Source organism: Punica granatum, chromosome 5, assembly GCF_007655135.1.
Source record: "Punica granatum isolate Tunisia-2019 chromosome 5, ASM765513v2, whole genome shotgun sequence".
NCBI lineage: Eukaryota > Viridiplantae > Streptophyta > Magnoliopsida > Myrtales > Lythraceae > Punica > Punica granatum.
In genome coordinates this window covers 30,462,939-30,476,658 of record NC_045131.1, presented here as the reverse complement: position 1 = coordinate 30,476,658, position 13,720 = coordinate 30,462,939, and the positions used below count along the sequence as shown (strand labels likewise).

The 13,720-nt window shown below is 38.3% G+C and overlaps 2 protein-coding genes, 1 long non-coding RNA gene and 1 other non-coding gene across 4 annotated transcripts; 2 read left to right on the top strand and 2 right to left on the bottom strand.

Moving 5' to 3' along the window:
* Positions 1 to 2,383: 2,383 nt before the first annotated feature.
* Positions 2,384 to 2,474, top strand: LOC116209720. The gene has a single exon (XR_004157313.1). It is a non-coding gene; the product is annotated as a small nucleolar RNA SNORD96 family (small nucleolar RNA).
* LOC116208010 lies at positions 2,440 to 4,424 on the top strand. Its single transcript, XR_004157002.1, has 2 exons — positions 2,440 to 2,873; positions 2,963 to 4,424. It is a non-coding gene; the product is annotated as an uncharacterized LOC116208010 (long non-coding RNA).
* Positions 4,425 to 4,868: 444 nt separating this feature from the next.
* Positions 4,869 to 9,305, bottom strand: LOC116208009 (thymidine kinase a-like). The gene is made up of 4 exons (XM_031541176.1): positions 8,841 to 9,305; positions 6,503 to 6,647; positions 6,059 to 6,180; positions 4,869 to 5,467 (listed from the first exon to the last, which is right to left on the bottom strand). The coding sequence occupies exons 1-4, from the start codon at positions 9,167 to 9,169 to the stop codon at positions 5,209 to 5,211; spliced, it is 855 nt and encodes a 284-aa protein (XP_031397036.1). The 5' UTR covers positions 9,170 to 9,305; the 3' UTR covers positions 4,869 to 5,208.
* LOC116206772 (pentatricopeptide repeat-containing protein At4g16470) lies at positions 6,523 to 8,772 on the bottom strand. The gene is made up of 3 exons (XM_031539577.1): positions 8,760 to 8,772; positions 7,042 to 8,466; positions 6,523 to 6,647 (listed from the first exon to the last, which is right to left on the bottom strand). The coding sequence occupies exons 1-2, from the start codon at positions 8,770 to 8,772 to the stop codon at positions 7,163 to 7,165; spliced, it is 1,317 nt and encodes a 438-aa protein (XP_031395437.1). The 3' UTR covers positions 6,523 to 6,647; positions 7,042 to 7,162.
* Positions 9,306 to 13,720: the final 4,415 nt, after the last annotated feature.

The window sequence follows — 13,720 nt, the reverse complement described above, 5'->3', positions numbered from 1 at the left end:
TCAGATTCTCATTCAAAAAATTGTGAGTGCTTCCAGAATCCACTAAAATGTGCAAGGATTTCCTGTCTACAACACCCATAACTCTCATTGTTTGAAAAATTATTGTCCTTGCTAAAGCATGCACTGAAACCAAATGCAAAGCTTCTTCGATAGTCGTGACTTCTTCCTGGAGCACCTCTTCTTGTTCTTCAGATAACACCTCCACTTCTATCATGAATGATTGTCTCCTTGGGCACTTATGTCCTGGTGTAAACCTTTCATCGCACCAGAAACACAGATTCTTAGACCTCTTTTCATCCATTTCCTTCGAAGTTAATTTCCTCAAGGGTTTAGCCGCATGTGGGCTGCTTTGTAGGTACTTGTAGGGGACAGTAGCAGGTAGAGGAAGTAATCCATTACCTCCAAGTTTACTTAATGTCATCGGTGAGCTCTTAGTATGATTTGCAGCTACGCCCATTGTTTTAGGCAAAGCAACCATAGGAGCATTGGCACGAGTTTGACTGTACTGGGGAGACAACCCTTGAAGTCTTGGAATAAAGGATCCAGGATTGCTCATAGCTGAATAAGTGGACTCCTGTAACCTTGCTAAAGAGTAAGCCTGAGCAAGAGTGGTGGGTTTAAACATGCGCACCGGCAATTGTATTTCAGCACTGAGTCCCCCAAGAAAATGACTAAGAGCATCAGCTTCACATATATTAACCTTATTAAGTATAGCATCGAAGTCATTCAGATACTCCTTCAGAGCTCTCACCTATCTCAAGTTCTTCAAATCAGCCATTAGGTCCTCATACCCTGTATCACCAAATCTGGACACAATAGCCACTACATAATCCCTCCAGGATACATTCTTACCCTCCACAACCAAAGACTTCATATAAGACTGATGCCACTGCAGGGCTCTGCCCTCCAAATGAATGACAACCAGTTTAAGTTTAAAATCTTCAGGTGTTTCATCCACCTCAAAGAACTGCTCGCATCTGTACAACCAATTATCCACCTCCTCTCCATTGAACTTAGGAAACTCCAATTTGCCAATCCTAGTCGCAATATTGTTCAACATGTGCGAAGAAGTGGCTACAGATGCAGTAGGGTTTTCAGTTTTACCTACTAAAAGTTGACTCATGAGCTGAGTTTGCTGTATCGTTAGCCGCTGATCATCTCAGCTAACTGATTAATTCGACCATTGGTATTCGAGTGTCCTGCCTTCAGCTCCATAAGAACCTTGTCTTGCTCCTCCATTGCTGACGACAATTTTTCGAGGTCCTGAAGGTGTGTGTTTCCTGCCATTGATGCCAAGATCGAGCTCTGATACCAAGTGTAATGGTCCAAAAGACAACGCACAGAACACAGGACAGAAAAGAGTAATCTCAAGAGAAGAAGAAGAAGAACACACACAGACTCAGAGGAAGGAGAGGGAATGCATTCAAGAGAAGGAATGAATATAACTTGAGAGCAATGACCACATTCACAGAATGGATAACGAAGGTGATGATTGCCTCTGATTATATAGTTTTCTCTCTCCCTTTCTGTTATTCTAATCGAATGTACTAGACCACAAGCATAAATCAGTTAAGCTTAGCAGAAAGGTCCCTCAACTATTATTCTTTAGCCGTACCCCCAACTTATCTTTCTAAACTTTCAGTTCATGACACAAACTGGGCCGGCCCAATAGGCAATCCAAAATCAGGCCCAAAGAGAAGATGACGGTGCTAACCCTAATTCCGCCAGAAGTCAATGCGTTACGTGGATCACTGCGCCGCCATACGACGTTTCATCAGACGGTCCACATTAAATCAGCATTATTATATAAAGAGCCCAAGCTTGTCCGTTTTAAAGCCAACTGCAGGAGCTACTCTTCTTCTTCCTCCTTCGCCGCTGCAGCTGACGGCGCCGACTAGGGTTAGGGCCTTAGGGGAGGAAACGTGGTAGCTTTCATTGAGATCGTTGACGATGGCGGATTCCGTGGCCTTCTGCCTTCTTGTTGTTTTCGTTTGCGTCTGAATTATTTGCTTTTGGTTTGTTTTTTCTTGGAAAATTCTTGTGGTTGCCTCTCGTGATCGGAAGCGGTGTGACGGGGGAATCCGCGAGGAAGTCCCTTACTTGATTCGGAGCAAACTTATCTACATGTTTGCAGATTCCGAAGTTAACGTCACAGATAGACGGCCGCCGTCGTTGAAGGTGGTCTGTCCCCTTCCGGGGGGACGGAGCTCCTCCGATGTCGGCCGGGTCTCATATTCCATCGCCTTGTGGAGCGGCGTCGCTGCCTTTACCATTTGGGACTGGCCATGAGACATACATACTCATATACATACTCTTTTTATTACTGTTTTTGTTTCTGCGAGGAAAAAGTTGGTTTTTTTTTGTTTTTTTGATGAATGTTGTTGGGCCTGTGATGAGAGACAATTACAAAAATACCATCTTTCGGGACTGAATGGCTCATTGAGCCTTGCTGTCATTCTGCAATTCTGAGGCCTCCCTTTCCATTCCAACTACTTCTGCATATTCAATTTCGTTTCTTGAAATCATTGGTAAAGATCTATGGTTGGTTGTCGAATTCTGTCATGAGTAGAAGAAACCACATTGGTCTGACACTGATTTCTTGATTTCTTTACCCAGCAAAAAAAAAAAATGGTCCGACACTGATAGAGCATCAGAGACTGGTTAATATTGAGTTGCTTTGCTGTTTCAGCAGATGAGTCCTTGGAAATTGAGTTAAATGTTTTAGGATTCTTCTCTTGTTTTTCCAATCAATCATAATTTCTGTGTATTAACACACTTAAATCCAAATTACTGTGACTGAACCTCTTTAAGAAGGATTCATCCCGGCACTGAAAAGAATGCCGGTAATTCAGATTGTCCCCCGGAAGCTTGTGGTAATGGAAATCCAGTAATATTGTCAGTATGTTGAATTGGGAAAGCTTCGTTCGTTCCTGATTGAGTGAAGTTAGATGAACTTCCACAGGCAACGGAAGCCGCGGGAGATATGCTGACCTCATTAGCGTAGAATGGAACGATCAAGCTGCTACATTTATCGGAGTTGGGATTGGGTATGTCATCATCGCAGAGACCTTTATGCAAGGGAAACGGAAGGAAGTCCAGAAGAGCTGCCACTGCCAGGGTTGCTAAATGATAAAAGCACAGGCATCTTGCATGACTTAGTTCAGGTTTCTTTGGATGGAGGACTTGCTAATATGGAGAAAGCGCCGGAAGCTGCCCTGCAAGTGTCATGGATGGCCTAATGCGTAATAGTCACATACCCCTGCCAGTGTCATGGATGGCACGGCGGACGAATGCAGAACCAATTCATCGTTCTAATATCAGGTGGCTTTTGCCTGACTGCATGGACTGAAGAAGCATTGTTATTTGCTAACACACCGGATCAAGTTATAGCATGAGAAAGATGCAACTTGCCGGAAGAACCAGGAAGAAGGATGCGACTCCCATGACTGAGTTTAGGCTTCCTTCTGGCGACACCGAAAAATCTTACTGATCCAAGAACACAGAGCATTGAGCAATATCCGGACGATATTATAAGGGACTACAACGTTAATACAGAACTAACAAAGAGAGATTAGCTGAGGATGCCAAAGCTGTACATAATTTTCTCGCTCAAATGAATGGGCTGCCTTGCCTTCTGGTTATCCAACACCCGTATATGACAGTTGATTTCGACATTAACATCATGCAGTCAAGGTCTGAGTTCGAAGTAATACTTGCTAGTACTGAGGAAATTCCCACAACCAAGAGCTATAAGGTGCCTTAAAAGAGGCTATCATTGGCAACTCGACACAGATTCAAGTGGCGCAACCGATTTACGGAAACGAAAGATGCGTTGTATCTCATAATGAGTATTAGATACAGAAACGTCGGACCAAAGCATTAAAAGGTACAACATTTGAAGTCGTTATAAGATACAACGTTTGATATAGAAACGTTTGAAGTCTCGTGGACCCAGCCATAGCCTGAGCATAAGGCTGTTATAGGTGACTATATCAGGACCCAGACGGCGTGTGAAGTATATCCTTTAAGAACTCCCAGGGCGTCTCCTACTCTCCCAACTCGACATAGCCCATTGATAAGAATATCGCAAGAGATTAATTTCGGGGTTAAGCCCTTCCCTCATCATTTCTTCGGACAATCCCATTGCTCGATCAACAGCTAGCCCCGGCTCTGCAGAGGGCCTTGATCAGACTGTTGCTAGTCATGTCATCAAGAGGGCACCCTCTGAATAACCATTTGGTTGGCAAAGCTCATAATACTTCTTGGATCTCTCCTCTCCTCAGAAATGCCTGAATGAGCACATTATATAATTGCAATGCTTCTTCAACCTTTGTCCTCCTTACATATTTAGTCCATATACTCAAGAGAATTAAATGTTTTTAAAAAGTAGCAAGGCAACCGGTTGAGATGGTTGCCTTATCAGACGGCTCGGATGTGAGACGCTCATCTGACGGTCGAGATCCCGTCCTGCGTCCAGGCCGGGACTGGATAATTTTCCAAAATTCACCGACCAAAGTAGAGTTTTGCCATCTTTCAAGTGCACATAGTAAACATAAATAAAATTTTGACGGGTAGAGAGATACCAGATTCTATCTTCAAGGGGCAGATTGTCCCTTTTCCTGAATATAAACAGTAGAAGCACGAGAGCTGAATGCTAGCAAGCTCAAGCTTGCCTTGCTCGACTAGTAGGACCTGCTCAAGCTCGATTAAATTTTCATCGAATCAAATTCAAACTGCTTGTAAATAGACCTCAACTCAGTTACGCGCCCCTAAGTAGCCCCAAAACTATGCTTAGAAAATAAAATTCGTCTTAAGTTGAAAAAATCCATTTTCAACAAAATAAGAACTTCAAATTATATAGATAGTTCTTCAGAGTAAATGTAAAGACATTATCATAGAATTACGATAAGAATCACTGTGACCACAAGGTGCAATGATTCATTATCATCAAGAATAGCACCTAAGTTTGAACAGAAACCTCGAACTACATAATTTTTCACAACTTTAATCCTACCTATTCTTTCTAGCACCGATTTAACGGCATAACCCGTGAATAATAAAAGTAGTAATATCTTGCCTATTTACAGAAGACCTCCTCAGGAAAAAAGATAGTACACCGCATCTGAAAGCCTCTTCTAGGACATAAATTACAATAGCTTAGGAATCCGAGAACAAAGATGAGCATTCCTGAAGCTTAGGACTGTAGTATCACCCACACTGGACGGTCTGGGACTGTTGGGATTCTTCCAGGAAGCTTCTCGTGGTCTCTATGACAGCCTGCCCACTAACATAGTGTCGGCGACAGACGGGCATGTAAACATCAGCCCCGCCAATCAATTCTGTCTGTTTCTCATTGGTCTTCCTCAGGGTAAAAAAAGCTCGTCTGCCACAGAGTTCACATCGAGCAGTTAATTTGGTGACAGAATCGGCCAGAGGAATTATATCAAGCACAGAACCGAAGCTCCTCCTGTGAAACAATTCAGAATGACATCATTCAGATTGAGAAGGAACTTAATAGATTCAAGCTAAGAGCTAGGTAAAGAATTCGGACAGGAAAAATGGGGCAATTACATATATATATATATATATATATATATATATTTGGCAGCCGATGGCTTCGCATATTTGCAGCCTGAAGTTCATTTACGAACCACTTGCACCCTATTTTCTTGCCCCAATTTGGACCATGCAGCTTTGATTTCCCTTCCACTTTAAGCATTTACGTAACATCAAAGAAAAAACTTAACAGGAAACCATCATGTTGCTTGCATGAATTGTAGAACAGATTTGGAATCATTTTTTCTCAGGGCAAGAAAATGGGCTTTGCAGGATTGATTGCGCAATCACTAACAGATCATAAGGAGCCAGTTAGGGGTTAGTTGAGATATTGGATGGTATTCAGCTTTAGTACAAAATGGAACCGCACTCAACAAGGATTTTCTAAAAGTTGGGTAAATTAGCTTGAGGGTGCAAAGGAAATGTGAAACTACATTATGCAATAAGTAATTTGCACAGTCAACTTTGAGAAGTAGTTACTGGAGAGGGATTTAAGGATTACCGTAAATAATCACCATCAAGACCAGCAATTACGACAATCTTGCCATCTTGATCAGCAGCTTCTCGGCAAAAATCATATAGGTCCTCAAAAAATTGAGCCTCATCAATGCCAATCACATCTAGCTGCGACCAGGAATAAATATGTCCAATGAGAAGAAGAGATTCAAGCATAGACCCACTAAAACATCGATAAATTAATCAATAAACTAAGCATGAACAAAGAAATATAGTGTCAAACAATCAAAATCCTTTTTTTCAAATAAATAATATGAGAAGAAAGAGATTCAAACACAGGCCCACTAACATTAGTAAATTAAGCAGTAAACTCAGCACGAACAAAGAGGAATATAGTGTGAAAAAAATCAGTATCCCTTTTTTTCAAATAATTCAAATTGGTGCAAGAACAAATGACATTATCAAAAAGTACATTTTATCATTCCAAAACCTGATCATAAGCATCAGCACCAAACTTTTGTCTGAATGAAGACAGATCTCCCAAAGCAACACATGGAAATTTCGCCCCATCATGTGTCACTATGGAATCCAACCCATATCTTGTATCCTTGTTGGACTTAATTACTGCCACACTTCTGCACAAAATTAAACTCGAGAGATTACAATCATATACAACTGATACCATAGGATATGGAAGGCACATGAACACATGATGTACCCTTATAAACAGAGCAGTACAAAATCATACAGAACATATAATAATTAAAAACTTTGACACAATTTCGGAAAAATATTCAGAAGGTAAGCTGAGGGAGTTGAGAATTACAAAGTCCGAAACCCGATTTCAGGTTAACAGAAACTAACACAAACAACATCCAAAATTTAGATACAATCCTTATACATAGAAGGCCATGCCATGCCATGCCATGCAATGAAAAATCTTCTCTGCTCTATACCGATTTTTTTTCTCTATAAAAGCATTCCAGGTTCCTAAAGAAAAAAAAAAACCAACAATGCTGATGCATTCACCTGAACAGACAATATTAGGTGCAAATAACCTCCACCTAATCCGATGCAATGGGCAATAAGGTGCTCCATTTTTCAACTTCCAGACTATGAATGGATATATGAGGACCTAGTACAGGCTCAATCAATCGGCGCTCAAATCTGGAACATAGTCTGCATCCTTTAAAATTCTTATCGTGTCTTTAATGATCTGATATATCTCTTCAGATTGCCTGTGCAATTTATCCCCTTTACAGAAAAAATGGATTTCATCTTTTACTTCAATCCTGCTATAACCAGGCTCCTTCATCATTCCCCAATTCCTCATTGCACCCCTAATCTCTGCAACATTGTCCCACATACCAAAGGTCGCATAAGCGTTAGACAGGACCACATACTTCCCTGAATTTTCTGGTTCTAATTCAAAGTATTTTCTTGCCGCAACTTTTAACATGTCAATGTCTCCATGAGTCCTGCAAGCGCCAAGCAATGCACCCCATATGACCGGGTGCTCCCTACAGGGAGAATTCAAAACAAGCTCATAAGCCTCTTTTAACCTCCCAGCACGCCCTAAAAGATCAATCAGGGTGGCATAATGTTGCCCTCTAGGCTGAATTCCATAGTCTCTGGTCATTGAATGAAAATACTTCCAACCTTGGTCTACCAAACCTCCATGGCTGCAAGCAGAAAGTACTGCAAGAAATGTAACATTGTTAGGTCTGAAACCTTCTATTTTCATCTTATGAAAGGATTCCAGGACCTCCATAACTCTCCCATTCAGACCATACCCAGATATCAAGGCTGTCCATGTTACTATGTTTCTTTCCAAAGATTCATCAAATGCCCGGTGTCCATCAGAGAGACTGCTGCATTTGAAGTACATGTCCACGAGGGCGCTGCTAACAACCACATTTTCCTTTATTTGAATCTTTAAGAGAACAGCATGTGCTCGCTTCCCATGTTCTATGGTGGCTAAAGCTGCACAAGCTCTAAACACCGAGGCAAATGTGTACTGGTCCGGTGTCAAACCACTGTATCGCATCTCATAGTATCGATTCAAAGCCGTGAACTCATCACCCTTCTGTACATGCCCTGCGATCATTGCATTCCAAGAAACAAGACTCCTATTCAACAATTTATCAAACAAAAAGTTTGCAGTTTCTATGTCACCCAGCTTTGAGTACAATATTATCAATTTGGTCTTCAGATACTCGTTGGGCACATATCCAACAACAACCATTTGCGAATGGACTATCTTGGCCTTCCTATAGGCTTTCCTGAATATACATTCCTGCAGAAGAAGTGAGTACGTCCCCGGGAGTACTTGCATTCCTGCAGACCACAGAAGTCTGACAGCTTCTGTTAATCTTCCAGAATAACAAAGACGTCTTAAAGTTCTATCCAGTTGGAGGATGTCCTGCTGGGGCTCAACCTGTAGGCTGGGAATATCTCACAGGTAACAATTGCAATCGTCGCCACATCAAAGAAACAATTCGGGACAACCTATTTTTCTAAAGAGAAAAAAGTAGAAGGAAAGAGGAAACAAATTGTGGGGTAGCATCGGAAACGAAAAGCACAGAAAATCCAATATAACTCGAAATGAGAATAGAAGGTATCATCTTGTATTCATTGCTCACAGACAGGGCAAACACATTCCTATGCTAAAGGTCTCGTTTGGATGAATTTCACTTAGACGAATGAAGAGTAAATTTGTCAATTCCGCAAAAGATTGAAACTTGTACAGTCATCATTCATGTGCCATAGACTCAACTGCTGAATTCAAACTACACGAAGATAGAAATGGCATCAGAGGATGTAAACACCTGCCATTGCTGCTCTCGGACTCAATACGATGGAGGAGGGAGCTTGTTTTCCCCGCAAACATCGGCCCGACAATCACATGAATCTCGCCGGAAGACGAGCGGGGCCCTCTCATCTGGACTGCTCGGGCTTGCAGGGCACGAACCGAGGGTCTCGGGGGGCATAAGTTGGGGTCGAGGTCGTGAGATTGCAGGGACTTAGGGCTACAGAAGATGGATTTGGAGGACGCCAGAGAGAGGAAGGCGAGGGAGAAATTGGGCTTGCCGATGTGAGGAGAGAATGCTGAGACAGCTGGGGAGATCAGAGAGTTCATCCTCAAAATAGATAACATTTTTGCCCAACTGAGAGAGAGAGAGAGAAGTTAGGGTTTAAGAGAATTCTGAGCGGAGAGGTGTTAGGGTTTTAGGAGTGGAGGGAAGAGGAGGAGGAAGAAGAAGAAAAGGCTTTTGGATTATTGTAGGCAAACTGTCAATTAGCGCAGATAAAATAAAATTAAGCACGTTTTTCATTTGTATCAATTATATATATATATTTAAAGTAGACTCTCGCCGGCATTTCCCGGGCAACGTCCTTTCATATTTCCTATTCATTTATCATATTTTCGATACCGAGAACAATTAATTAGAGCAATAAAAGAAACAAGAAAAAAAAATTATTTATAGAATTGAAAAGTTAAAAACAAATTATTTATTTCCAATGCTTCTAGATTAATGAGACCGAGAGAAGAGATTGATGAGAGCTGTTCATACGTACATCAAAATTCACATAATAATAGTACATCAAAAAATTCACGAAATAATCTATAATGATTTTCTAATATATATATATAATTCATATTAAAAATTCACATTAAAAATTCATTGAAAAGTTCACATAAAAAGTTTAAACGCCCGTGCCTAGTTAATAATTTATTACTACTCCATAAACCCATAAGAGTTAATTGATACTCCTAAAAATGGGATTTTTAATTATTTTTTTCTTTATTTGATGCAAGAATTTACTATTTTGGGAATTCATATGGTATATTTAATTGTGATAATATGGATAGTACAAATACTTAATCATCTTTAAAAATGTGCCTAATTACTTTACTAAAAAGGGGGATTTTTACCTTATATATCTCATGATTTCACATTTCTTTCAAATATATCATATACTTTTAAAATTATGAAAAGTATCTCAAAGTTTACATTTTTCTCCAAATCTATCCCCGTATTATATTTTTCGTTAATGAAACATTACTTTTCTCTAAATCTATTACACAGTTTTAATTTTTTTCTCAAATTTATCACATGATTTTAATTTTTTTTCAAATCTATCCCTGGTAAAAGGGTCACAGTGGCAAAACCGTTAAATGTTGACAGTATACAAATATATAAATATAAATTAATATGTTACTCAACAATTAACTCAACGGTAGTTAACACATTTATAGAGAAATAAAAAAAATTGAAATATCACTTTATTTATAAAATATTCTTTGAATTATTGTTTCAGATATCTTAATTTAGGCAAAAAAAATCCTATTTTAGATACATTTACTAATAAAAAAAGTTATTAGATTAGATTCCTTAATATTTTTTCTGTGGGCTCCTAAATATTTTTTTTGACGTGGTTGAATCTCTCAAAAATTAAACATAACTAAATTTATTGTCCAATATGAAATTAACATTTTTAAATAGTGTCATTAATTAAAAAAGTAACTTATTAGAAAATTTAAAGAATTTAAACAAATAGGTCTTAAAGTGGAAACCTATTACCATTTTGAAATATTAAATTGTTAAAATCTCTACCTAATCTTTATTTTTTAAAAATATATAGAAGATTTCTTTTTTGAAAGAAATCAAAATAATATATTTCTTTCATCCCATGAATGAATGACATTTGTAGGTTTTAGGGAGCTCCCTTGTTACTCTATTTTAGCTTAGTAGATATAGATATAGATATAGATATATATAATAGGAAAAATTAAAAAATTTCATTTTATCGAATACATTTTACATTTTAATTTTTTTTAATTTCCAATTGGCTCGGAGGATTATGATGCAGTTGAACTTTACCGATTGCATTTCACATCAAATCCCTTCAAGTCGATGAATAAAGTGACTGCAAATTTAATGAACACAAACCTCGACAACATTGTTTGCAATCTGGCGAGGTTGAATGTTCATGACATAAAGGTCGGATGATCATGAGGAGTGTTGGGACCTAGAAAATCGGGTCGAGATCACAAGTCATGAACACCTACACGATGGGAGATCAGGGCGATGTCCCGATTTTTCTGTACGACGCTCAAGTCAGAATGAGTCTTATGTGCGAGGAAAAGAGTGCATAATGTTGATTAGCCCTAACCCTAGATGCGAAATAAGTATTTATAGGGAGTTTAGAGATATGTTATATTACTACATTTAAAGATATAATCGATATATTTACCTGAACTCATATCTCGATACAATAGGAAACATATTCGTGATTGCTTGACTGATAAGCAACCATATAGATTCAACCGATGGGCTTCACATAGTGGATCGTCCGCGTCGCATGCTACCATGTAGGCTTCACCTAGCTTTGCTAGGCTTCATATGACATCATCAGGCCCTATGTCCTAATTGGGTCAAGGTCTAAAATTCAGTCCCCAACAAGGAGCTCCAGTTAGAGGATTCTAGAGAGTAAGATCTTTGATAGAGAGACCTTCGATATTCGAGTGAGAATGTGAAGAAAAAATATGATTCTGTTCGAACGAATTAATATATACATATAAAAGATATTAAAAGAAAATACTAATTTTGGACACTTGATTCATATGTAAGCGTTGTTGAGCTAATTTTAACGTTCCAAGACTTTAAAGGTTGAATCTTGCTTCACATAATGGGTTGGGATCACTTGGAAAAGTAAAGGCTTTCCTATACATGCTTGGACAGAAGGGGTTTGACAGTTTAATCTTATCGAGAAAGCCTGGGGTCCCCTTCGTGTACGTCTCAAAACTAGGTGTAGGTCGGTGGAGGTTCGGGAGCTGAGGGTTGGATCTGAGGGTGGGGCGATCAGGTTGTCGCCGATTGGCTGCGGGGGGGTCTCTTTGTTGATGGCTCAAATAATTCCGATCTAGGCTCGTTGCTTGACAACAGATCTTAAGGAAGCACAGGTAGTAAGTTCGGATGGAGGCTCTGGCAAGGACGAGTGTGGTTTATAGTTCACATTGAGGCTTTCCCTTTATTGGTTTATTATGTCTCAGAATCCACGACCCACAGTTTTAACTATGTTTATGCCGGTCGATTTGGCACTTGCACGAGCTGATCGGATTCTTAGTATTGTGTTTTAGTAGATCTTTTATGTGTTTTTGCTTCTTGTGGGTGTTTATTGTGTATATACTGCCGTCTATGTATACCCTTATTAATCATCATGAATGAAATGAACATTTTATCAAAAAAAAATCTTATCGAGAAATTTGCAATTTTTTTTGTTTTATGTGGGTAAGGAATTATTTGACCTAAATTTTGAATCTAGTGAGAAAATCATGAAGCCGTCTGTACGATGGACGTGGCAGCCACCCATTTGATAGTTTGCTTAAGAAATTACTAATTACCAGCTGAATTGTTCCTAGCCACATACAATTCTTTTTCTTTTTATTTTTCTTTTTAATGCAAGAATAAGTATTTATCTCAGTTCACCAACTAAACCTGCTTGCATCTCATAAATTCCGTATTAGCAAAGGAAAAAAAAAGGACAAATTGATCTACTTTACATAAGCCAAAATGATTTCATAATGATCGCCTGAACTGTATAATGCATGTCACAGTAATTGGTAGTGTAGATTAAATTTGATCAACGTTATCTAATTTTATTTTACTTCAGAAAAGAAATTTTTTAGTGAGTTAAAATAAACATTTTTTTGAGTTACAAAGGAAATCTCTAAGTCTAATATAAGGAAATAGTAAAACCTAAATAATAAAGAGGCACGAATGATCTCTTTATGGAAATCGAACTTGAAATCTCTAGATAATGAGGTAAGTGTTGAAATATAGATCCAACTAATTAGGAAATAGTTGGTTGAAAAAATAAAATCTTATCAAATAAAACGAGTAGTTATCTTTTAGAATAATTTCTATGTTTTGATTTGATTACTATGATATTTTGATATAAGTTGTGTTCTAGATTTAGTTGTTCATTGTGCTCATAAATAAGCATCTTGTTTTATATAATCCCTTGATGCTTCAAAATTAATTCGTGGTTTGGGCTATGACACCATAACCTTTATATCTCTATCTCTTCTATTATTATTATTAATATTATTTAATTTCTTCACAGTATCAAAGCAGTCTGATCAGGATTGCTGCGACTATCAATTACATTAGCACTTCTTTGTTACGTGCATTGATTTACGTATTTATTGCCTCCGTTATAATGAAAAGAATCCAGAGCCTCTTTTGGAATAGATGAAACTCATTTTCTTGTCATCGCAAAATTTGGTTGTAGATAAAAGTCATTGTTCGATTGATAGATCAGATCAACAAATTATGGAAGGCAAAATTATGTGCAAGATAAACATTTCAGTGCACTTCTTGTTCATCTTGAAGGGGTGTGTTAGAGATATAGAACTAACTATTTAGGAAATAACTAGTTGAAAAAATAAAATCATATTAAAGAAAATGAGTTGTTAATATTTAGTATAATTTATGTGATTTGATTTGATTCCTATGATATTTTGATGTCATTTGTTTTCTAGGTTTAGTTGTTAGTTGTTTTATGTAATCTCTTGAGTGCTTCGAAATAAATTTGTGGCTTGGCCTATGACCACCACAGTCTTTATTATATCTCTATCGATTTCCTCTATCATCGTATTATTATTAATTTTAAATTCATCAATAAGAATGTGTGTCACCGT